At 42.1% G+C, this 27,397-nt stretch overlaps 1 protein-coding gene across 1 annotated transcript in view; it reads right to left on the bottom strand.

Annotated features, from left to right (window-relative positions):
• Positions 1-27,397, bottom strand: part of LOC117366801 (schwannomin-interacting protein 1-like) — a 793,287-nt gene that overhangs the window by 501,332 nt on the left and 264,558 nt on the right. The window contains exon 4 of the mRNA XM_033958698.1: positions 8,173-8,323. Within this exon, the coding sequence (XP_033814589.1) occupies positions 8,173-8,323 (151 nt within the window). The remainder of the gene's footprint in view (positions 1-8,172; positions 8,324-27,397) is intronic.

Genomic DNA, 27,397 nt, shown 5'->3' with positions numbered 1-27,397 from the left:
GGCTGTCTTATTTTTTTCATGTACAATAATTATCTCTCCCTTCCTCTCCTCTACACTAGGTGCTGAGGGGAGATATGATTGAAGTCTACAAAATCCCGAGTGGAGTAGAACGAGTACAAGTGGATCGATTTTTCATTCCGTCAAAAATTACAAAGACTAGGGGACACTCGATGAAGTTACAAGGAAATACTTTTAAAGCCAATAGGAGGAAATATTTTTTCACTCAGAGAATAGTTACGCTCTGAAACGCATTGCCAGAGGTTGTGGTAAGAGCGGATAGCGTAGTTGTTTTTTAGAAAGGTTTGGACAAGTTCCTGGAGAGAAAGTCCATAGTCTGCTTGCCCTGGATTGGTAGCATGGAATATTGCTACTCCTTGGGTTTTGGCCAGATACTAGTGACCTGGAATGGCTACTGTGAAAACGGGCTACTGCTGATTCTTAAAAAGATGGACCATTGGTCTGACCCAGTAAGGATATTTTTATGTTCACTCATTTAAGCCAAGCATACCTTGGCCTAAATGGCAATATGCTTAAGGATTCAATGCCTATTGGCTCTTAAGAAAGCTTAGGCATTATTAAGCATGATACTAGAAGCAGTAACTGCGGTTGATTGACAACTGTGCCAAAAAGCACCTAGGAACTACGCGCCTTTTATAGAATTGGGGTCTAAAAGTATGATAGTGATAAAGTTTTATTTTCTATTGCTTATAGAGCTCAACTTGTGAATAATCCTTATCTTCATCCTAAAGTTGCATATTTCCCCTCTCTTTCCCATATTTTTTTTTGTCTCTGATCCCTCATTGCTGAATTTTCATATGTTGGGATGTTGTATTATGATTAGCTGATTTCTTGCTATGAGTTTTATAATATTAAGTAGGTTCAAAAATCTTGCAGTAATTTTATATTTAATACTCATTGAATAGATGCCACTTCATAAGGACATAAAAGGCCCGTATTCTGAAAGCGGTGCCGTAATTAACAGGAGTCTGAAAAAAACTGCACCGGTTGCATGTCACTCAGATTATGGCACTGTTTTCAGAATTTTGGCCTGCATCGAAGGTAAGCTCAGGAAATATAGGCCAGGGTTTTACAGGCCTACTTTTCTGGCACCTACTTTCAACATAGAACCATGCTTAGTGATGCCGAACGACAACCCTGCCCATATCCCCGCCTCTTTTGATGTTTGACACCACTAAGCATCTGTGTAGACACGATTCCAGTGCCCCGGTTGCCTACTTTTCAAAATTGTGTAACAGCACAGTCATTTACCATGCTGTTAATAGCCTTCCTAATGGTGCTGCTTTTAGAATCTAAGCCAGGGGTGGGCAAAATCTGGTCCTCAAGGGCCAGAATCCAGTCGGGTTTTCAGGATTTCCCCAATGAATATACATTGAAAGTAGTGCATGCGAATAGATCTCATGCAGATTCATTGGGGAAATCCTGAACACCAGACTGGATTCCGGCCCTCGAGGATCGGAGTTGCCCATCCCAGATCTAGGCCAAAATGTGTTCTCATATGTGACACTCATACAATAAATATCTGATCTACCGTATATAGCTAAAGGTCTTCTTTTCTCATGTTTTTTGTGAACAAAGTTTAATAAATGAAGCTTCATAAACTTTTAGAATCTACTTCAGTTTTGGTACAACCTCATTTAATAACCTGAATATCTACAAGCAAATACTTTTCTGAGTAAATTACTCTAACTGCAGATAAAAGACAGGCTGAACATTATGAATCTATGAATCTATGAATCTATAAATATCGCACTCATGCAATATTTACTGTTAACTCATAAACTCATTTTATTCTTTCACATTATCTGCTCCAACTTTACACCTTAGAAAGAAACCAACCAAGAGGCAGATGGATCACACGGTTCAAAGAGTGGCAACTTAATAACCAAACCAGCTGTGTGCACACGCTAAAGAGCGTGAATAATTTAAGATATAAAGAAATTTAGTGTTGGGGTACCCTCAGTGTGACAGAGCATAAATTGTTTAATATAACCAGCATAAATTGTTTAATATAACACTTCATAAAAATGAAAATTTCTCAATGAAAGTCAACCAACTTAAATAAAGATTTGTTTGAAGTCGTACATGTTTTGTGATAATCATGGTCTGATAATAAAGCTTTCACTAACCCAAAACTCTGAAGTAATATTTAGCTTACAGTATGGCAGAGATAAGAGTATTTCTTCAAAAGTATATTATCCATTTCCCTGGACTTCTTCCAGGAGTGACAGCTAAAGATAAGCTGTGTGGACACCAGGATACTTTCAAGTCAGTTCTATAAAATATAACATCACATCATTTGTATCCTGCGAAACCTTGCAGATCTAACAATTAAAGAGTAGCTGAACAGAAAAAGTGAATTTCCAAAGAACTAACAAATTAATCTTTACAAAATATCTTTCATGCTAGGTTTCATAAGAACTTGCCAAATCGCTGATTGATAAGCAAGAAGTGTCTTTTATAATGGCAACCTCTTACGGAAGGAAAGTCAAACACGGTTGAAATCCATGATAAAGGTCTTGAGATAGGAAAACTTTGAAACAAACAGCCTAGTTTAAAAAACACTCTGGCATCCACTGGAAGCCAATGCAAAATCCTATAAAAAGGAGTGACATGTTCTGATTTGCTCAGTCTGAAGATCAGACAAACTACTATATTTTGCACTAAACATAGACGGTCAGCATTTTTACGTAAACCTCCTAAATGAACAATGTTGCAATAGTCCAAAATACCCAATACCAATGATTGGACCAATAATCTAAGCATTATTGTTGAAAAATGATCCGATTTCCCGGAGTTTCCATCATGTGAAGAAACATTTCCGAATTAGAATGTCAACCTGTTTTGTCATCAAAAGTTTGAATCTAAGTGGACTCTCAATATTTTAATAGTCAAAACAATGGGATAAGGGGTTCCATTTAAAGTAAAGATTTCCTCGTTTTTAAATGGAGAACAAAGACAGAATCTAGTTTTCTCTGTGTTTAACTTCAATCTAAACTCTTTCATCCATTGTTCTACTATAGAAACGACTTTTTTTTTGTGCTGAAATATTCAGTTACCAGCATTTGCTCAAGTTGGAGGTTTTTCAGCCGATGAGGTGGTTTCCCTCTCTAATATGCTTTTTCAGTCTTGTAGCCGTCTCTTCTCCTAGCCACTTTAGCCTTTCCTCATAGGAAAATCATCCCATCCCTTTTATCATTTTTGTCGCCCTTCTCTGTACCTTTTCTAATTCCACTATATCCTTTTTGAGATATGGTGACCAGAATTGCACACAGTAATCAAGGGATGGCCATAGCATAGAGCAGTGGTCTCAAATTCAAACCCTCTGCGGGGCCACATTTGGGATTTGTAGGTACTTGGAAGGCCGCAGAAAAAAAGTTAATGTCTTATTATAGAAATGACAATTTTGCATGAGGTAAAACTCTTTATTGTTTATAAATCTTCCCTCCCCAAAGGCCTGCATGTTCCCCCCTTCTTTGCAGCATCCTCCAGCTTCTCCCCTGGCCTCCCGGTCTTAGTTTCAGCTAATTACCATGCCTGCAGAAAGGATCGCTGGTGCTGTCACATTCCTTGCAGGCTGCCATCGGCCTAAGCAGCACATTCCCTCTGCCGCGGTCCCGCCCCTCCTCTGATGTCAGGGGTAGGATCGCGACAGAAGGAACTTGATGCTGAGGATGACGGCAGCCTACAAGAATCGCTACAGCACTGGCAATCCTCTCTGCATGCTGCTGTAATTATCTGAAGGTAAGAGTTGGAGGCCAGGGGGAAGCTGCAAAGAGCGGGCAGCATTAGTACAGACTGCGGGCCGCAAAATAGTACCTGGCGGACCGCATGTGGTCCCCGGACCGCGAGTTTGAGACCACTGGCATAGAGCGATACAAGGGCATTATAACATTTTCATCTTTGTTTTCCATTCCTTTCCTGATAATTCCTAACATTCTATTTGCTTTCTTGGCAGCCGCCGCACATTGAGCTGAGGATTTCAACGTATCCTCAACAATGACACCTAGATCCTTTTCCTGGGCAGTGACTCCTAACACAGAACCCAGCATCACATAGCTATAGTTTGGGTTAGAGAGGACTGATCATGTAACTGATTTTCACGTGACGTTATACTGGTTAAAATTGGAAGATCGCATACACTATAGACTGTTAGGGATGACCCCGGAAAGTTTGATGAGTTCTACTATTCTGCCTTATATCCCATTACCAAAACTATGTTCTGTCAATCACACAGAGCTGTATATTCCTCTGGTTATATACCTGAGGCCGGTGAGTTCTAGAACTAGCATGTTCTCTTGAATAGGTCCTCAGGAATGGAATCGAACACCAATTTTTTTTATAGGGAAATTTGCGTGACTTCCAAGAAATTACTGAAGGGACATTTGTTTTGCAGTATGAAATATGGGCACTGAGTTTTAAGAGTGATGATGTAAGCGCTGGTCACTGAATTGTTGATGCAGATTTGTACTATGTATGTTGATGTCTTTAACTATTGCGAGTATTTTATTGTGAGCCGCTCTGTTAAAAGCGGGTTATAAATGAATAAAAAATTTTTTTTTTAAAAACCAATATGTAAACTGCTTTCACTGTGCCACAGAAAAGCAGAATCTAATATAATAAAACGGTAAGCCGCGCATGCGCACTTCCTATGCATGCATCCGTTTTCCGTGAGCTGTAGCTAGGAAGTGCGCATGCGCGGCTTACAGTCTGGCCTAGCTCAGCCTCTTCAGACAACGCCGCTCCTCCTCTTCGGGCAGCAGGCTCCTCTCACGTGCCCAGCGCCGCCGCTCGGAGGCCGCCGGGACAGAGCTGCGGCGCCGATCGCCTCCACCAGTCGGGCAGCCAGCCGCCGATCTCCAGCGGGCGGGGTATCGGAGGAGAGGGACCGCGGCCGCTCAGCGCCCCCACCGAGGAGCCCAGCAACTTTCTGCCCGGGCTCTTTAACTGACCCCGCCGCCCGGTGGCGATTCCAGCAGCGTGTGCAACAGTCTTCACACGCTGTTTCGGGCCCTTCTACTGCCCTAATTTGCTCTGCCGCGTCTCTGATGATGTCATCAGAGATGCGGCAGAGCAAATAAGGGCAGTAGAAGGACCCGAAGCAGCGTGTGAAGACTGTTGCACACGCTGCTGGAATCACCAGGTTTGTAGTTGGCCCCGCGGGAAGGGAAAGTGGGGTAGAGAAAATCGGAGAGGAGAAGAGAAGCAGAGAGAGAGAGAGGACAAAGAGGAGGGGATGGTGAAGGAGGAAGAGAACAGAAAAGAAAAGGAAAGCATAGGAGGAGCATTAGAGAGGAAGAGGAGAGGACAGTTTGCCAGCCTGAGAAACTCCCTAACCCCTTATGCTGCTGCACAGGGAAATGGGGAAAAAATTACAGACAGACAGCGGAAGGGAGGGAGACAGAAAGAAAGAAAGACACAGGGGCAGGGTGAGGGACAGAAAGACAGACAGAGAAAGGGGGCCAATGAGAGAATCAGTGGGAGAAGGAAAGGGGGCTGCTTTGGGGGGAAGACAGAAGGGGCCATGGAGAGACAGGGAGAGGGATATGGGGCTGCTTTGGTGGGAGGGGTATGCTGGGGGGGAGACAGAAGGGGCCATGGAGAGATAGGGAAAGGGGGCTGCTTTGGGGGGAGGTGGGTGCTGGGTGCTTTGCTCTGGGGGGGAAGACAGAAGAGGGCCATGCAGAGACATTTGGGGGGGAAGTGGGTGCTGGGGGCAGACAGCTTTGCTCGGGGGGGAGGGGGAGACAGAAAGATACAGACAGCGGCCAAGGAGAGAGAGATAAAGAAACACAGACAGACAGACACATCTATTCTAGCACCCGTTAATGTAACGGGCTTAAAGATTAGTGTCAAATAATCTAATACCGTCAGTTGTGCACATTGCAAGACACACAAATTACACTAGCCATTGACCTGGCATAAGTGCTCACATCAGTGCACCAAATCAGATTCGCTCTAGCATTCTCTAACACAGGGGTAGGAAACTCCGGTCCTCGAGAGCCATATTCCAGTCGGGTTTTCAGGATTTCCCCAATGAATATGCATTGAAAGCAGTGCATGCACATAGATCTCATGCATATTCATTGAGGGAAATCCTGAAAACCTGACTGGAATACGGCTCTTGAGGACCAGAGTTCCCTACCCCTTTTGCGGTTTCTTAATTTAGGTGCCAAATTTCTTTTCACCTGGGTTTCCTACGAGTAGGTTATTTCTCATTGCCTATTTGAAAGGAACACTTGGAAACACATTCATCCCACCCATTCATTAACATGTTGGTGTGAGTGGCCATCTTATTTTGCTGTTTTACATCACATCCAATCAGTAAAATGTACATGATGGCCACAGGGTGGGCCAAAAAAATATTGAGGAGCAGGTCCCACTTGCAACATCCACTATAAATGTCACTTCCAAATTCATGCCCACAAGGACTTCGCATAGGAACAAAGACCAAGTAAGATATTTACACTCAATGGCGTAGCAAGGGTGAGAGGCAGTGGTACCCCTCCTACGCCCTCTTCGCCACCCCACCCCTACTCATTCCCCTCCCCCCACCACATGCCTCTTCCCTTCCCTTGTACCTCTTTAACTGGCAATGGGACTAAAGCGCGACGGACAATTTCACGCGGACATAAATGCTAAGACAAATGGGCGCAGGACGCCAGATTAAAAGGTAACTTTAAAACACTTAGAAGTGTTACCGCTGCCGTTGGGGAGGGAGTGGGGGGACCCGCCCCCACACTTACAGAAGAATCTAATTTTTCACTACAACACTGGGAAAAATTACACTTTCCTCTCTAATGGGGGAGGGGGTTTCCTCCCCCAAACTCCCCAACAGCAGCACCAACACTTCTAAGTAAAATTGGGGGGGGTCCCCCATACACACACTCCCCTCGGAGCGCGTTAAAGTTTCCTTTTAATCCGGCATGCTGACGTCCTGCGTGCATTTGTCTTCACGTTTTTGTCCTTGCGCGATTGTCCCCTGCGCTTTCGTCTACGAACCCTTTAATTTTCTGTGCGTGAGTAGCATCACCAACTTGCTGCCCGCATCGACGTCAGCTCTCCCTCCGACATCACTTCCTAGGCGTGGGACCCAGAAGTGACATCAGAGGGAGAGCTGACGTTGGCGCGAGCAGCAGGTCGGAGTTGCTGCTTGCACCAGCGAAGAGCTAGAGGTACGGTGGAGGGAGGGGATAGTGAAGGCGCATGCATGGTGGGGAGAGGAGTGGGAAGGAACAGGGGGCAGAGAGGAGGAGGGATGCCGGTGCACCCATCAAAATGGTGCCTGGTGCAGGCCACAGATCCGCTCACCCCCCCCACCCCTCTTACTACGCCACTGTTCACACTGTCTTGATGTTGACATTTACATTACTTCCTAACTGAAAATTGCTTTTTCGAAACCCAAACTGAAAAGCAAAACCGTATCTAGCATTTATAAAATGTATGAATTCACCATTCCAAATTAAAGGATCTTAGTACAAAATATATCCAACCTAAACTCTAATTACAATACATGAAATAATCTTGTTCCTACTCTATGGTATCAAAGAGACCTCTAGTGGTGATCAAATAAAAGAGCATGATTAAGAAGCTAGCTTGAAAGAATGCATCAATAATCAAAATGAAATTCATTTTGTTATGTTCAAATTATTTGGGTTTGTTGAATAGCCACAACCACAGCGCAACCGTAAAAGCTGTCATAAACTTTGTTGTGAAAGAAGTCAAGGAGAGAATCTCATGTACACGTAAAGAAACAGAAACACACACAAATGAAAAGATATGCCACTTCCCTTTCAATTAGTATCATTTGAATTCTCACCAAAGTGCCAATACTTTGCCATTTTGCTATAAAATCCACAGAGCTTTGTTACTGCACTCTGACCGCCAACAAGAAAAAAATCAGTTTACGAAGCTCTTTTTTTTTGGTCATGTTTTCCTACAGACAGATCAGCAGAAATATATATATATATTAGGTATTAGTGACCCAGAAATTCATCTGTGAATGAATTACCAAGTCTCAGATTTTCTCTAATATGTAGTAGGATTTGTTTGGTAATTTAATGCACTCTTGAGAGTTCTGACTTACTCTTTAACAAGTTCAAAATTCCTAGATAATTATGGTCAGAGGTAAAGACAGAGGGCCTCCGTACTTACGGGTGTGCTGCCGTCAGAGAACGTGTTCATGCTGATAGAGCTGCTCATCTTTCCCGAGGAGAGGGATGGAGGGGATGGGCTGCGCTTTTCCAGGCAATTTTGCTGCAGGGAGTCCTGTCGCTGAAGGTACTCGCGCCATGCTCTCTGAATGCTAAAAGACAAGGCACAGGAACAGTGGTTTGTATAGGTTTTTCAATCCGGTGGCCGCCCTGTAAAAGATCCGTGACAAGTTCATTTCAGAATGAGACAAAGGAACGCCAGTATCGTTCTCTCCCACAACCCCTATCCTATTCTCGTAGCATCTTGTTGAAGATAATCAATACTTTAAACCGGTGTCTCGCAAACTTTCTCGAGCCGCGGCACACTACATGTGGTGGCTGCAGCTCGAGGCATCCGGAAGTGCGCAGACCTCCAGGCGATGATGTCACATGCATGTGTGACATCATCACGTCGATGTCCACGCATGTGCGAAGGCCCTCTAGAAGGGCCCTGAGCTGCCAGTGGGGGGATGGGGGGCGCTACCAGCAGAGAAAATGCACGGAGAGAAGGAGAGGCACATCCTGTAGGCAGTCAGACAGTGCCAGCGCCTCTCCTCCTCCTCAGCGTCTCATGGCACACCTGAAATATCAGGAGGTACACAGTTTGCGATACACTGCTTTAAACACTTCAAGGGTACCAGTGATAGTATCATCTGAACTGTGCAAAATTATATACTGCCAAACACTGGTCCTCCAAATTAAAAGTACTGCCACAGGATTAATTTGTGCCTGACTGAGGAATGGATTATACGGCACAGTCAAAAGAAGTTACACCTAAACAATAACACCCACATGGGAAGAAATGTCGGGAGAAATACTAAACGCTTGACGGGGAGCACTGTGGACCTGCAGTGTAGCTAAGGACTTGCAACTCTTTATCGAGCCCTCATGAGAAAGAAATACCTTTTCAGAAACAACCACTCATTAATAAAATAAAACCCTGCTCAAACAAAACAAATGCACTTCTCCCTCCGTATCTGCAGTTTCAGCAATCGCAATTTCGATTATTTGCATCTTTTAGCTTGCTTGCTTGCTTTCTTGCTGCCTCCCCCTCTCCCCAAATTACATCAGCTTGCGTAGAGAAATCGCCGATTCCAAGCGTTTACAGAGAAAATCGCCGATTCCCAGCACTTTCTTCGCCATGTTTTGCCTCTCCTTCAGGAACAGGCCAGGTCTCCCACCATGTTATTCGCGGTTTCACCATATTCACGATGGTTTTTAATAGAAAACTGCGACTAACATATGAAAAAGTTATTCATGGTTGTTCTGAATTCGCAGGTCTGTTAATCCTCTATCACAGCGAATACGGAGGGAGAAGTGTAGCTCTAACAAGGGTTGCTTTAATTGATGATGGCAAATTGACATAGTGATGAATAAAATGTTCCACTCTGCCATCACACCTGACCCAGTGTCATAGTAAGGGGGGCTGTCTTAGTGGGGATTCCAGCAGTTCTCCACCCCTCCATACCATGCTCACGCCCTCTCTTCCCTGCCCGCCCCCCTACCCCCGGTACCTCTTTAAAATCTTTGTCAGCACGAGCAACTACTCCAGCCTGCCGCTCATGCTGGCCTGGCTCCCTCTGAAATCACTTCCGGGTCGCAGGGTCTCAGTGTTCTAGAATACACCTGAGCCATGTAGTATTTAGGTGTGAGCAGCTACACTAGGTTTTAGTTGGCATAAATGGTCACACCTAAATTTTAGACATACGGACAGCCACTAAGCGAAGTCTATAAACCACACCTAACTTTAGGTACAGTTTATAAATAGCGCTAATTGTGTTTTTATTCTGTACCAATTTTTCTGACACCAGTTATAGAATTTAGTGCTATAAGTGGCATCAGCATTGCCCAAACTATGCCCCTCAGCAACGCCACATATACTGAACGGCACCAAAGTAGTTTAACCCACAAAACAACCAGATTAGAGCACTGAAATCTTCGTAGTAGCAGATCACAGTACATTAGGTCACTCTATCAAGAATCCTCAGAACGCCACCAGAGCAACCTAGCTCAATGTGGCAACCGTCTTCGTCGATCCTAGTGGCCACTTAATTTTCTATATATCTTATAAATGTTAAATTCTTGATTTTCTTTTGCTTTATTGCTTTACTAAATGCTTATTCATAATCTGAATAAATGAATGAACTTAGCTTTGATAGTTGCTGTTCCACCCCTCGCTGACGCATTTCATATACTTCTTCAGGGTCGGGGATGATGCCGGAGCATGGTTAAAAGCTCACCTGCTCAGCCGTTCAAAAGGACAACGTCAACACGCAGATCACACAAAACTATACGGTGACCATTTTATAAAGTCACGTCAAAAAATAAGTCACCACAAAGGGGAAACATAGCGCCAATTCTATAACGATATTAGGGAGTGTCTAACCTATTATATAATGCTAGTGTAAAGTGACCCTGGAGTACAGATATCTAGGTGCGTCTCCTTATGCCATGCCGTTGGTAGGCATAAGTTGATATGTGTAACTGCAGAGTGTGGCGCAGTGGTTAAAGCTACAGCCTTAGCACCCTGAGGTTGTGGGTTCAAACCCACGCTGTTCCCGGGCAAGTCGATTAATCCCCCCCATTGCCCCAGGTATGTACATTAGACAGATTGTGAGTCCAAAAAATGCTTGAGTACCTAAATAAATTCATGTAAACAGTTCTGAGCTCCCTGGGGAGAACGGTATAGAAAATTGAAGGACTGAATAAATAAACTAAACCCAGCAACGAGCACAACCCAAGGTTTTCTATAGGGCAGTGTCTTTCAAACTGTGTGCCATGGCACAGTGGCGTGCCACAAGAGATTCCAGAATTTTACTTTATTTTTAAAAAAATTTCTTTCATAAATATACACTACAAAGAGCTGTAGTGGGATTTGAACAGTGCTTTCCCGATCTGCAACCCACTGCTCTAGCCAACAGATTATTTTATGCATTGGAGGAAATCACTCTTCGAATCCACCTTCGAGTTTCAAGGCCCCCACTTTTTGGAACTGCCTCCTGACCTGCTTACATCAGACCTCCTCCTATCTTCAGTTTAGGAACGTGCTAAAAAATGCATCTGTTTTCATTATATTCTTGCTATGATTCATAATTTCTATGTTGCTAACCTTAGTAATCTTATGTAAGCCGCAATGATTCCCAATTGACATTTGCGGGGTATAAGAAACAATATGGTATGGTATAGGATTCTTCCAGGACGTGGAGAGAGGAATTAAAACATCTAGGTCAAGATATAGAAAATTCCCATTGTATTTTATAAAGACTTTACCCTTCTATAGTAACCTGACCTCTAGTGGTAGTACCACCAAAATAGGGTCACAGGTACCATTTTGAACCCAGGAAGCTGATGGAGCAGAAGTAAACCTTATCCACACTCTCATCACCTCTCGCCTAGATTACTGCAACCATCTCTTTCCCCTTCAATCTGTTTGAAATTCTGCTGCACAACTTATATTCCGCCAGACGCAATACCTCCTCTCCTCAGATCACTTCATTGGCTCCCATCCATTTCAAAATACAGTTCAAACTCCGCTTACTGACTTACAAGTGCATTAACTCTGCAATCCTTCAATATCTTTCCTCACTTATCTCCCCCTATGCTCCCCCTCTGTGAACTCTGTTCATCGAGTAAGTTCCTCTTATCCGTACCCTTCTCTTCCACTGCCATGCCAGACTCCGTCTTGCTGCACTATATGCCTGGAGTCAATAGGTCAAGTTCCATCTCTAGCAGTATTGAAATCCAAGCTAAAAGCTCATTTTTTGAGGCTGCTTTCAGCTCCTACCTATCATTCTCTCTGCAAGAAATTCCATACCACTATCTGTCCCATTTGTTCTGGCTGGCTGTCCTAATTAAATTGTAAGCTCTTCGGAGCAGGGATTGTCCATTACATGTTGAATGTACAGTGCTGAGTATGCTTTTCAGCACTATAGGAATGATAAATAAAAGTAGTAGTAGTAATAACTAGGAGTAATAGTAGTAGTAGGAGGAGGAGGAGTAACTAGGAGTAGTAGTAATAGTAGTAGTAGTAACTAGGAGTTCTTATTCCTATCAGAAACCAGGGATCGCCAATAAGAGCCGGGGATGGGATTAGAGAGTAGGGAGACTTGGAGGAGTATTGAAAAAGGGATTATTGCTGTCTTTAGGGGCTTCTGCTGTCTTTGTGAGGGGGGTTTTGCTATCTTCTGTGGGGAGACCAGAAGGAAAGTTAATGTGGTCTTGAAGATTCTGAAGGGGAACCTTGCTGTCAAGGATGGGGTGTGGTTTGGCCTCAGACTTTACCTCTGCCTTTCCAGCAGGAGCAATGCCACATGTAGAACATTTTATTTCCACTTGTGTTCTCGACAGGAGGACTTTTACCGACTGTTTCCAGAGGTTTTTTTGTCCAATTGCTGTTATCAATATGGTTTTTGCATATAAATCCATTGAACATCATGGACCAATGAGGAAGAAGTGTTTTTCGAAACACGGACCGTATCGGGTCCAAACTATTCAATGGCAAGGACTAATTTTGGATACAAAACTTATTATTGATTTGAATAAAAATTCCTGTACCTTGTACATTTCCTGCAGTTCTTTTTTGGTTTTGCCCCTTCTAAAATGGGGAATCTATATCAATAGATTAAGCCCCCTCAAACCAATCCCTCTCTTTAACCTAACCATGCCCCTTTACAATCTTTGTGTGGAGTGAATCACCACGTGTAGATACTGTACATCTAAAATCAGTATTTGCACATGCAGTAAGAACATAAGAAGTTGCCTCCGCTGGGTCAGACCAGAGGTCCATCGTGCCCAGCAGTCCGCCCCCGCGGCGGCCCATCAGGTCCATGACCTGTTAGGTGGTCCCTGACTTTTCCTATAACCTATCTCTACTTCTATCTGTACCCCTCAATCCCCTTATCCTTCAGGAATTTATCTAAACCTTCCTTGAACCCCCGTAGCGTGCTCTGCCCTATCACAACCTCCGGGAATGCGTTCCATGTGTCCACCACCCTCTGAGTAAAGAAGAACTTCCTAGCATTTGTTCTAAACCTATCCCCTTTCAATTTCTCCGAGTGCCCCCTTGTACTTGTGGTTCCCCAAAGTCTGAATAACCCCCCCCCCCAAAAAAAAAAAACAACAATAACCCCACTGCTATTTACTTGTAGGGATGCTTCTAAAATAAGGACCCTGGGCTGAGTACTTGGATTTGGATTTTAAAGTTAATTGCTCACCTTTTCCAGATCCAAATGAGTTACAAACAGGAACATATTATATCCCCTGTTTAATGGACTTACTATCTAATTACAATATTTATTGGAATTTGGTCTTGTACAGAGAACAATTTTTCTCAATAATGATAGAAAATGAGATTTTAATACTTTAACTAATAAACTACATCGCTACATTCATTCTTATCTGATGATTATTCCATTTTATAAAATATTAGGATGGCAGGAATGGTTAAAGAAGAGACAGCTAATTACACAGACGTCTGAATGGTGATATTTAGCATACTGAAAGCTATAATTAAGGCGAAGATCAGAAAACAACCCTAATAGTAAATGAATGCTTTTTATAGCGGGAAAAATAAAGAGAGCCTTGGAACACTGGCAACCCACAATTTAAATATTGCTGGAAACCAAATAATATAATTGTTACTTGAAATTAGTAAACCCAACTACATCAACTATCAAATTACAAGGGAAATGAAAGTTGCAAGACTTAAGAAAAATAAAGACAGGAATATAGCACAAACTAACCGCATTAGCACACGTTAACAATTAGTGTGTTAAATGCTAATTTATGCATTATATTCCTATGGGTATCTTAGCATTTAGCACACGCTAATATGGTTAGCATGCACTAAGTCGCTTAGTGCCTATTGATGAATCACCCCCCTTAATGTCTTTCTACAAAAACTGCAGAAAAAAACCCCAATTTAACTGTACCAATTAACAGAATAGGTACAACTTTAAGCGCAAATGATGTCATTAATTAACATTTCTGCATTGTGATGGGAACATTGAGTTCCAGGTCAGAGGCAGGGAAGAGGGAAGCCCTTCTTCACCAAAACTCCTAGAGTACATAGGAGAGCCAGGGTGGAATAGCTAGACTAGATGGAATAAAACCCCAGGTCAAGGAACAAGGCCATAAAGTCCATGGAAGATGGGGAAAGATGAGGGAGGTTTTGCACCCAGGAGGAGGAACAGAAGGAGAAGCAACTGTCAGCTCATACCAATGATAAGAAGCTGGGAGTTCCCAAGAAAGTCAGGAAATGGCAGCTCAAAATCCTCCTACCCAATGAGAAAGTACTAGAATGAGAGAACCAATCACATGGAACTAAGCAAGAGGGTAGGGATTTTAACTGTCTTTCCCAGAGTGAAGGGGGAAGGGGAAAAGGATCGAGACTTGTATACTACCTTTTTGTAGTTATACAACCACGTGCAAAGTGGTTTTACGTACAGGTACTACAAGCATTTTCCCTATCTGTCCCGATGGCCTCACAATCTGTCTAATGTACCTGGGGAAGTGGAGGATTAAGTGACTTGCCCAGAGTGCGGTTTGAACCCATATCAGGGTGCTGAGGCTATAGCTCTAACCACTGCGCCACACTACCCTTTCCATGTGGATGAAGTTCAGCTGGTGGATGTAATAATCTGGATCAGGGGTGCCCAACAGGTCGATCGCAATGGCAACGCGAGTCAGTCGCAGAGCCCATCCTGGGCTCTGCGGTAGACTCAAGTTGCCTTTGCGATCTGTTCTGTCTGCTTCCCTGCTAACAGACCAGGCGTGTATAAGCGCCAGGCCCACAAGCCTCCCCCCCTCCCCCCGACGTCAATTCTGACATTGGAGAGGAAATTCTGGACTTCCTCTCCAATGTCAGAATTGACATCGGGGGGAGGGAGGGAGGCTTGTGAGCCCGGCGCTTGTACACGCCGGGCCTGGTGTCAGGAAAACAGGGAGAAATCAGCGGCGGTGGCTTGGGGGGCAGGGAGAGAGAAAGAAAGACAGACAAAGAAAGAGGGCAGGGAGAGAGAGAAAGAAAGAAAGGGGGCAGGAAGAGAGAGAGACAGAAAAAGAAAGAAAGGAGAGGGGGCAAGGAGAGAGGAAGAAAAAGTTGGACTCGTGGAGGGACAGACAGATGTTGGTTGAGGAATTGAATGAGGTCTGGAGGAGAGGAAGCATGCAGGAGGCAGAAAGAAAGAGAGAGAGGCAAAAAGAAAGAAATTTTGGATTTACAGTCAGAAGAAGGAAGTGCAACTAGAGACTCATGAAATCACCAGACAGCAAAGGTAGGAAAAATGATTTTATTTTAAATTTAGCTATCAAAATGTGTCCATTTTGAGAATTTATATCTGCTGTCTATATTTTGTATTATGGCCCCTTTTATTAAACTGCGATAGTGGTTTTTAGCGCAGGAAGCCTATAAGCATCAGGAGCAGTGCAGGACATTCAGCGCAGCTGCCTGTGTGAAAAACTGTTATCGTGGTTTAGTAAAAGGGGAGGGGTATATTTGTCTATTTTTATATAGTTGTTACTGAGGTGACATTGCATATTTAAGTCATCTGCCTTGACTCTTTGAAAATAAACCCAAATAATTAACATTTTCTCTGCATACAGTGTGCTTTGTGTTTTTAAAAATTTTATTGTTGGTAGATCATTTTGACTTGGTCATTTTAAAAGTAGCTCGCAAGCCAAAAAAGTGTGGGCACCCCTGCTCTAGATGTTCAGAAAGCTTCCAACAAAGTCCTCATGAGAGATGCTGTGGATTGGGAATTGGTTATTGGACAGAAAACAAAGGGTACTGTTAAATGACCATTTTTCTCAATGGAAGTGTCGCAGGGATCTGTACTAGGAACGGTGATATTTAACATATTTATAAATGATCTGGAAATTGGAACGACAAGTGAGGTGATTCAATTTGCAGATGACACTAAATTCAGTAGTCTTCTTTAATCTCTACCTTCTTCCGTTATGTAGACTTCTGGGAAAGCTTATTGTTTCATATACATTGTACGCTGAAGATATTCAATTTTTTCCCCCTATTGAAGGTTCATTACTGACTGCAATGCAGAGACTGAATGATGTAATGAGCAATATGAAGAACTGGATGGAGGCGAATAAATTAAACTTTGAATATCTCTAGAACAAAGATTATGCTTTTTTTGAGAGATCTTGATCCCGATTCTAAAGTTGCATTTGAACATAGTTATGCATTTTTCCCTGGAGGTTCATCATTTGGGTCTGATTTTGGATCCCCAATTAACATTTACGTTACATCTACAGAATGCGATTAAAAAGATTTATTTTAGGTTGCGGATGTTGAGTAAACTTCGAATACTGTATATTTATCAGGCTGTGATTGTCAACTAATTCTTCAATCTGTTGTGCTAGCTGGTTTGGACTACTGCAACATCGTGTATTTAGGAATGACATCTTGCGACATGCGTGCATTAAAAGTTGTTCAAAATTCTATTAATCAAACTTTGTTTGGGATTGGGAAGTATTACTTCATATTTCATATTATAAAACACCTAAAAGATATTCATATACTCAATCCCCTTACCAGAGGCTTCAATTAAGCAGGTTTCTCAATTATACGGAGAAAAGACCTCAGTGTTCCAAAAGGAAAACTCAGGGAACTTCTATGGCAATTACAAAATTGTCATAGGAAACACATCCTTGGTCTATGAAAAACTCAGTTCAATAAATTATCACAAAAACATACTTCCAAAAATCTTTCAAATATAAGACCTGCACTTATCTTTTAATGGTATCTTTCTGTCCTCTGGTGTGGGCAAGATCACTGCAGTGCAGTGAAAGAAGTCACTCAATGCTGTTTCACCTAATGTAGCATAGCACTGGAGATAATCAAAAAATTCCCAACAGGCCCTGTTTAGCAACCATGCTGCAAGAGGAAAATTTTTTTCAGTTAATGTCCATAGGCTGTGCCTGACCCTCAGTAATGGAGCCAGCTTCTTGCACCTCCATTCCTTCCAACAACTCTGGGAAAAGACAAGTAGATGTGGGAAGGCTTTCTTCTACCTCCTGCATGGGCCAATCTGGGACATCAACCACTGCTTCCTTGTCCCAAGGCTCTCACACAGCTCTGAGCTGCTGGAGTGACTCACCCTCGTCACTCTCTCCTCCTCAGCTTGTGTGGAATTATTGTTCTTCATATTTCATGTCAATGTATTGGCTGACCATGGAGTACAGAGTGAAGTATAAGTTTTTACTGTTGGTTTATCTAATTGTACATTGCAGAGGATATACACAGGAAAGCTAAGGACTTCCCTTCACTTCAAAATCACTGAGCTCTGGAACAACCTTACCTCCCCTCTTCGGAACTTGAGCTCTCTCCAAGTTTTCCGCAAACATCTGAAAACCTGTCTTTTCTCAAAAAATGTAAGTCTCCCTCCAACTTAGGAATCAAGGAAACTCTTATATCTTGGCATCCCAAGTCCTCTAAATTTTCTTCACACTTCTACCTCTAACCCTCTGTTGTAGTTCCTTCCTATTTCTCCTACTGTAAACCGCGTCGAGCTCTACGAACGTAGAGATGATGCGGTATACAAACCTAAGGATTAGATTAGATTAGATTAGATATGGTAACAGTTGTTAAGTGTGTCTGGAGGAAAGGTCCATGGTCTTCTACTGATATAATACCATACAGCTCCAAATGGAGCTCACCTACTTCATTCATAAATCATTAACTCTTCTTATAAATAAATAATGTTAGCCATCAATAGAGCAAAACAGAGAGTAGGAAAAGCCTCAGATTTTATATGAGAATCATATAGAGAAATTCTCCAAAGTCCCTTTCTCAGTCACGGGCATAAAAACCTACCCTCTAGTGCTCAGTCTTCAAATTAAAGCAGTAATGAATATAAAGCCATTCTTTACTTATCGAGCAAAATCTCAAAGTATTTAGTAAGGCAATTATATCGCCAATTTTGAAGTTCCCAGATATGCTTGCTACATTAATTTCTAAAACACTTGGGCCCAAATTCTGTAACCAGCACCGGTACCGATCATAGATAAGTTGAAAGTTTTTTTTCATCTATCAATTGCATAGACAGCCCTGCTTATAGTTCATTCAATAGGGAGTGCAATGGAGGTTTTCTGCCAATGAGGTTACCACCCAACCACCTTTATCCACCATTGTGGTGGTGGGAGGGCATTTGTCTGAGGCTTTTTCCTCCGTTTTTTGAAATATACACCCCTTTAAACTGAAGCAGCACTGCCTACACTTATTTGTGACATCATTATCTTTTGTGAAAGTGTGGCACATTATATTATTGATATTTCACATATCCAAGTTTCTGGACTAGACAGACATGACATGTAGGTGAGAGGACTTAAGAGTTGAAAGCAGTCTTGAAGAGGTGGGCTTTGAACCGGGTCTTGAGCACCGCCAGAGAAGGAGCCCGCCATATGGATTTGGGCAGCTTGTTCCAAGCATATGGCATAGCAAGATAGAAGGGACAGAGTCTGGAGTTGGCAGAAGAAGAGAAGGGCACAGATAGGAGGGAACTTGTGAGGGGGAGATAAGTGAAAAGGAACAGCTGAGTGAGTGCATTTGATGGTCAGTATGAGGAGTTTGAATTGTATTCGGAAACGGAAGGGAAACCAATGAAGTGACTTTAGGAGAGGGGTAACATGAATATAGCGGCTCTCCTGGAATATGAGTCATGCAGCCAAATTCTGGATGGATTGGAGGGGAGCGAGATGGCTAAACAGAAGGCATGAGAGTAGAGCGTTGCAGTAATCTAAGCGCAAAATGATGAGGGTGTGGATAAGGGTTTTGGTAGTGTGCTCAGGGAGGAAGGGTCTGATTTGGGTAATATTATAGGAGGAAGAAGCAGCAGGTTCTAGCGATATGTTGTATCTGGGCAGTGGAGAAGAAAGAAGTCAAAAATAACCCCGAGATTACAAGCAGACAAAACAGGAAGTTGTTTCTGTTTCATCTATTCTGTTTAGCATTATCTGTTTGGTTTTTTTAAAGTGCTTGATTTCTGAATATATTTTTAAGGGCCTCACTACTGCATTTTACATATAATAGCTGTAGTCTAGTCTGTGTTCATAGGAATGGTATAAAAACATAACTGCAAGTGCCACATTATGGCCACTAGGTGGCAGTGTAATATTTGCTACTGGGCAAGTGAAAAAGAAAAATGAACCCAAGAATAAAAGTTTTTTAGAGATCAGTAGTTTTGATACAAGGCTAAATAAAACAGAATTTACTGGTAGTTATTTGGACTTATGTAAATTTCTAATGCTTTGTAGTAGTAAATACTTGCACTGTCACATGACCTGACATCGCATGTAGAACTTTAAGAGGAATCAGAATAACCATGAACAAAGCAGAAAAAAATGTTACCCCACCTTTTAAAAAACTGTGAAAGCGGTTTTTAGCGCAGGCTAGCGCGCTGAATGTTCTGCGCTGCTCCCCACACTCATAGACCTCCTCCTTTACAAAGCCGTGCCAACGTTTTTTTAGCGCCGGCCACAGCAGTGACAGCCCAGACGATCATAGGAATTCCATGAGCGTCAGAGCTGTTACCACAGCGTCTGGCACTATTAATGGTAGTGCGGCTTTGTAAAGGAGGGGGTGAGTTCCTATGAGAGTCGGGAGCAGCGCAGAGCATTCAATGTGCCAGCCTGCACTAAAAACCGCTTTTGCGGTTTTGTAAAAGGTTGTTTTTTTTTTAAAGTAATTTAACGGTTTTATGGTGTTTTTAGATATATTTTGTATAAGTAACTTTAAAATGTATTCACTAAACCTTCTAATTCTATTTCTTGGATTAATCAAGGGAAAAAAAGTTCTAGTGTTCAGAATAACTGAAATATGTAAATTGGCCCAGTTCTTACCATAAATATTTGCAAATATTTTTTCCAGGAAAGTTTACTACAAATATCTAGAAAACCAGAATAATTTATATACCTTAAAAAGAATTTTGGCCTTCTCCTATTTCTTTTCGTTCTCTTCCTCTGTTGCACTTTTCCAAGTTAGCCATTTTCACTACTATTACTAGTTCAGTAAAACCTTGGATTGCAAGTAACTTTGTTTGCAAGTGTTTTGCAAGACAAGCAAAACATTTGATTCAATTTTAACTTGATATAAAAGCAAGGTCTTGCAATACGAGTACATACAGTATACATGCGTCACATCATCACAACTGAGCCGATGGTTCTTCTCTCTCTGACGCTGCGGGAGTGTAGTGACTGTTCTAAACGAGCAAAGTCTTGTGATACGAGCACATGCAGTATACACACATCACATGACGGAAGAGCAGGACTTGGGTGTGATTATATGTGATGATCTTAAGGTGGCCAAACAGGTTGAAAAGGTGATGGCGAAAGCTAGAAGGATGCTAGGTTGCATAGGGAGAGGTTTGGCCAGTAGGAAAAAGGAGGTATTGATGCCCCTGTATAAGACTTTGGTGAGACCTCATTTAGAATACAAAAAGATATAAAAAGGATGGAGTCAGTCCAGAGGAAGGCTACTAAAATGGATTTTTTGAAGCTGGTTTTAAGTCCTAACTCCAACCCACTTGTAAAGCACTCATATTTATTTGTCATTCCCTCTATATTCCCCCCCCCCCCCATCTGCCTTATCGTTTCCTCTGTAATTCCCTATCTGAGCACTGTACATAAATTAATCCAATTTGTTCTGTTTGTCTGTCACAATTAGACTATAAGCTCTTTTGAGCAGGGACAGTCTCTTCCATATTAATGTACAGACTGCACACATTTGGATGTGCTATAGAAATTCTAAGTACAGTAAAACCTTGGTTTGTGAGCATAATTCGGTCCAGAAACATGCTTGTAATCCAAAGCACTCGTATTATTTCAAAGCGAATTTCCCTATAGGAAATAATGGAAACTTAAGACGATTTGTTCCACAACCCAAAAACTTTAATACAAAATACTGTACGTACTTGTATTGTATGACCTCGCTCGTTTAGAACAATCACTACGCTCTTGCAGCGTCAGAGAGAGAAGAACCATCGGCTCAGTTGTGATGATGATTACGCTGGAGCCTATCACCTCTTAACTTCATCCTATGCTCTCTCATTTCAGAGTTTCCTTTCAAATGAAAGAGACTCGTCTCATGCACATTTATATTATGTAGGTATTTAAACGTCTTTATCATATCTCCCCTCTCCTCCAAAGTATACAGATTGAGATCTTTAAGTCTGTCCCCATATCCCCATTTTAGTAGCCTTCCTCTGGACCGACTCCATCCTTTTTATATCTTTCTGAAGGTGCGGCCTCTAGAATTGTACACAATATTCTAAATGAGGTCTCACCAGAGTCTTATACAGAGGCATCAATGCATCCTTTTTCCTACTGGCCATACCTCTTCCTATGCACCCTAGCGTCCTTCTAGCTTTCACCGTCACCTTTTCAACTTGTCTGTCTACCTTAAGATCATCACACAATCACACCAGCCAAGATCATCATACTATCATACCGAAGTCCCGCCTCCTAAACTGTACCATTCCCTTGGGTTTTTGCAGCCCAAATGTATGGCCTTGCATTTCTTAGCATATTCTTCAAGCTTCACCAGGACCTTTCTCATGTTATTCACACCATCAGGAGTATCTACCCTATTGCAGATTTGGATATTATCCCCAAAGAAGCAAATCGTACCTGACAGCCCTTCAGTAATAACAAAACACACAATATACTTGTATACTTCAGCTATCTTTCAGTTCTGTGCAGTTAACAGAATAGATACTGGACATCAACAGTGAATCACAATCCCATTAGTTGAAAAATTTACCAAATAAATATGTTTTTTAACAATTTTCTGAAAGCCAGATAGGTGTTGGAAGTTAATATAAAATTATCAAGATGTTTATCCCATATGTCTGCCTGATAGGATAGAATTCTACTAAAGAATCCTTTATAAACACATTCTTTTGTAAAATTCTATCCTATTAGGCCTATGGGATAAACATCTTGATCATTTTATATTAACTTCCAACACCTATCTGGCTTTCAGAAAATTGTTAAAAAACATATTTATTTGGTAAATTTTTCAACTAATGGGATTGTGATTCACTGTTGATGTCCAGGATCTATTCTGTTAACTGCACAGAACTGAAAGATAGCTGAAGTATATTGTGTGTTTTGTTATTACTGAAGGGCTGTCAGGTACGATTTGCTTCTTTGGGGATAATACCCAAATCTGCAATAGGGTAGATACTCCTGATGGTGTGAATAACATGAGAAAGGTCCTGGTGAAGCTTGAAGAATATGCTAAGAAATGCAAGGCCATAAATTTGGGCTGCAAAAACCCTAAGAACCAAATCTTGAGGCACACCACTGATAACATCTCTTTCTCAGAGCGATCTCCATTAATCACTACCTTCTATCACACACATTCCACGCAACCAGTTCCTGACCCAGTCCGTCACTTTGGGGCCCATCTCCATGTTTGCCTCATTGATTGCTTTTTTTTGCTTATTCTGCATTTGGTTATTTTACTATAATTAACAAAACTGTAAGTTTTATGTCAAGCTGTACCTGCTGTACATGCCTGGGTGAATCACTTCATAATGGCAGTTAACAGATCCCAGTACATAAATATATAATATTTTTCCCCGGCAGCCATGTTTTGCAATAGCGCTGCTCCTTTCAACGACTTCTGTGTGTATTTAGCAGCTCAGAAATACTATTCATGGCTTCTGTTAAATATTCTGTAAAGGAATATTCCCAGAGCCACAAGGAATGCATACAGCAGTAATTTCTTGTCAACCTAGCCTTAGCATGACTTGTTTCTTTAATTTTTCTTCAGAATTTATGGTTAATATAAACAGGGAGCACTGATTTTGAGGCAGTTTGGAATATAATATTACCAGGGAGTTTTGGTCGAATCAACCTCACATTTTAGTATCATACTGGTGTGCATATGATGTGGTAATGTACTGTGACTATAGGCCCCTTTACAAAGTCGCGGTAGCAATTTCTCCCGTGGCAAATGCACCGAAGCCCATGGTAACTGAATGGGTTTCGGTGTATTTGCTGCGGGAGAATCGCTACCATGGCTTTGAAAAAGGGGCGCTGTAAGATTTTAAAACTGTTCTTCACAAACAATCAGGAATGTGTGTGGCATAATGGTTAGAGCTAGAGCCTCAGCACCCTGAGATTGTGGGTTCAAATCCCAAGCTGCTCCTTGTGACTCAGGGCAAGTCCCTTAATCCCCCATTGTCCCAGGTATATTAGATAGAGTGTGAGCCCACTGGAACCTTACACGGTCAAGCGCCTGTGTACCTGTTAGAATTATTCACTTTATTCACATCAAACTGACCACTAGGTAATACTACTTTATTTGTTTTTCCCCCATTTTGAGGTTGGGTTTATAAGAAGTTCCAACAACGCCTATTAGCTTTTCAGGCAGCTACCTGGGATAAGAAGTTATGCTCTCTATTAGGCCTTATTCTTAAATACATTACAGAAAGTTACTGAAGTCATTCTTGTTTGTAAAATTTTTAGCGCAAGGTTTTACGGTCTAGAAATGTAACGTAACGTAATGTAATGCTTACGGTAGGTACCTGAATGTAAACCACTTAGACTATATGTGGTATATAACTACAAAAAAAATAAATATTCCAATAGGATCATCCCATTCTGAATATCCTATTCTATTTTAACAAAAAGTAGGCACCTATTTGTCCTTATAGAATACTAGTGTATGATTCAAAATGTCCCAGGGGTCTCACGAAGGACACAGGAAAGGTATAAGAAATTTCTAGCAAAGCATCAACAGGTTGTGAAGCTGGGGGCTCATTTCCAAGCAAATACTTTATGCGTTAGAGGCAGGACATAATCATTTCTTTGATCCGATACAATTTACATCAGGGATCTCAAAGTCCCTCCTTAAGGGCCGCAATCCAGTCGGGTTTTCAGGATTTCCCCAATGAATATGCATTGAAAGCAGTGCATGCACATAGATCTCATGCATATTCATTGGGGAGATCCTGAAAACCCGACTGGATTGCGGCCCTCAAGGAGGGACTTTGAGACCCCTGATTTACAGAGTTTCTTTAATTTTCAGGGTTCTCCTGGTGCTGCCAAGACTTGAGTTTATCTTTCTGCTTACGAAGGACGTTATTACTATAGTGGAGAATTTATAGACCTAGGGGGGAATTCATCAGAGTGCGCAAAGCACGTTAGCAAACGCAACCACATTAGCGCACGCTGATCACTAAAGATGCCCATAGGATGATAATGAGCATCTTTAGCAGTTAGCGGGGCTAACACAGTTGTGCAGTCTAATGCGCTTAGCATCCTTTGATAAATTCCCCCCCCCCCAAAAAAAAAAATCTCTTTATTTTTAGTTTCTTAGGAATTCTTTTACTAAGTTCCAGTAAAGCATCAATGCATACTTACCACGGTGTCCCGTCAAAAGCACGCCGGACATTGGCGTGCCGATAATTCCACCCCGACATTTGCGTGCAGGACAAATGTGCGCTGCCGCTGTCACCGCTTTCAGGCCTCTTTCCCTTTGCGCTCTGAGAGGGGTGTGGGGGAGAACCCCCTCCCCCCACTTCACTTACAACTCTTCGCGCTCCTGCTGAGCTATGTGTCTTCCACCTATTAGTCCTTACTCTTTTTCTCTATTGTCTGGCTATTTTAGGCCCATTTTATCAAACTGCGTTAGGGTTTTTTATCGCCGACCACTGCAGTAAAAGCTCTGACCGGGAGGGGCTTAGTGAACATCTAACAGCTCCATTTGGAACCTGGAATATGTACCTTCCTAAAACCTATCTGTAGGTGTCACTGTTGTGCAGTAGGTAGGACACCCCTTCCTCAGCCAGATGTCAATGAATTCTGCTTCTGTTGCATCCCCAGAAATAAAAAGAGAAGTTTGTCCTTTTAAAAAAAAATAATAATAAATAAAAATATGACTTCTTTCTTCTTGCATAGTTTGTAAAAGTACTGGCGTATAACCAAACATTCACTAAACAAAATGTTTAAAGAACATAGTTGGGTCTGCCCATAGAATTTATAACGCAGCGAGATTTTCCAGCGTTGGCATTTACAGGTTGTAAGCACTAATTAGGAGCTCACTTTTATTGCAGATCAACAATCCTTCGGCTCCTAAGGATTTTCCTTCCCTGTAATTCCAGAATTAAAACCCTTGTCTGATTTGTAAAGACTACCCAGAGGAGTCTTAAAACAGCAGGCCACCTCCTAGTCGAAATGCTTTAGTTTTGCCAATCCATCATGCTGTGGGCATACAGGCTTCCTACTGGTTTAAAGTACCAATTTAGCAGCGATGCACTTCCATGCCGTAGAACAACCAACAACATTCTAATATGGCTAAGCTGGTCATTTGCGTTGCTAAAGCGTGCCGTGCATCATTTGAGAGCAAAACAATTTTCAGAAGCATTAAGGGGTCTCTTTTTCAGAGCCAGCGACAGGAAGGGCGGAACACTTAGATTTTTGAAGAGCAGGACACGTTCTGAACTGTGAAATAAATGTTCTAACAAATTTAGGGGAAATTAAAATACCACATAGTCCAGTCCGTAGGCACTCATTCCACCAGATTCTATAAAAGCCACCCAAATTTGGGTACAGATCCCAGATCCACGTGCAATCTAATTAGTTAATGGATCATTAACATTCAATTACTGATGATAGGTTGCACTAATTCGGACTGATGCAGGAATCTGCCTATGTGCTATTTCATAATATTGAATGTCTAAATTGTCTCGTATGATACTCTAAAGGGGGTTTGACTAAGAGAAGGGCTTGGGCAGATCAGGGGTGTACCCAAAATCGGTTTCATACCAGCATTCATACCAAGTTTCAGCAGGTGTAAATTCTCATAAGAACATAAGAATTGCCATACTGGGACAGAGCAAAGGTCCATTAATCCCAGTATCCTTTTTGCAACAGTGGCCAACAAGTACCTATCAAGACCCCAAGTAGTATAATAGATTTTATGCTGCTTATCCTAGGAATAAGCAGTGGATTCCCCTAAGTCATCTCAATAATGGCCTATGGACTTATTTTTTAGGAAATTAGCCAAACCTTTTTTTTAAACCCTGCTAAGCTAACTGATTTCATCATATCCTCCAGCAATGAATTCCATAGTCTAATTACGCATTATGGGGCAAATTCTATAAACGACGTCCTGATTGTAGGCAGTGGTAGGTGTCTACCTCTGTCCAACCAGCCAATCGGGACGCACGTTTTCTAAACAAAAAATGGAGGCAGGCCAACTACACTGTAGGCATCTGTCACAGTTGAAGGAAGGTGCCTAGGGACGCTTAAGCTCACCCAAGGCTGAGTGTGGGCCTGGTTTTGCCTGCAAGTAGCCTTGGGTGAGCGTAAGTGGCCCTACGTATCTCCCTAGGGCTGTGATAAGCGGCTGAAATGTAGGCCATTGAATTGCTGGCCAACATTTCAAATATCAGTGTCAGAAATAGAGTTCAAAAATTATTTCTTCTATTAATGCACCCAGAGAGATCACAATAATAATTCACTGGGCTATCATATCAAGAGGATAAAAGACCTCAGACTTTTTTGTCATTACAAACCAGCCAAATGGCTGTTCAGATGAACAAGCCAATACTGTAATCATAGGTCATAAACAACCCTCTTGTATGTTTAAATTATGTAATTACTGATACATTGTAAAAAAAAAATTTTCACATTAACTTAACGTTTGGATTCCTGGTTAAAACGCACACATTTATAACACTATTAATGAATTATTATTGTGATCTCTCTGGGTACATTAATAGAAGAATTAATAATTTTTGAACTCTACTTATGGCATTGATCTTAGGATTTGTGATTGTAGAGCGTTACGTCTGATTTTTGTATAGTGTGTGTTATCAACATTTCAAATAGACATGACTGCTACACTGATTGCGGCAAGGAAATCTCTCTGCCGTGATCACCTGAGCAGCTGCGGCAGGGAAACCCCATCCCCGTAAACATCCCCGGCAGGAGGGATACCCAATCCCTCCAACCGGCACTCCCCCCAACATCCCCGGCAGGAGGGATGCTCACTCCCTCCTGCCGGCAACCCCTTGAACACATGATCCCCAACACCCCCCAAACCACCTCCAAAGCTTACCCAGATCCCCCCAAACCTGCCATCCCAATCGCAAGATATGGCTACGAGACATGGACATGGTCGGACACGACAATGGGTAGTAGCAGTAAGCACTTTTTGGGGG

This window comes from Geotrypetes seraphini, chromosome 9, assembly GCF_902459505.1.
Source record: "Geotrypetes seraphini chromosome 9, aGeoSer1.1, whole genome shotgun sequence".
In the NCBI taxonomy this organism is placed as follows: Eukaryota; Metazoa; Chordata; class Amphibia; order Gymnophiona; family Dermophiidae; genus Geotrypetes; species Geotrypetes seraphini.
The sequence above is the reverse complement of the archived record's forward strand: the minus strand, read 5'-3'. Positions and strand labels throughout refer to the sequence as shown.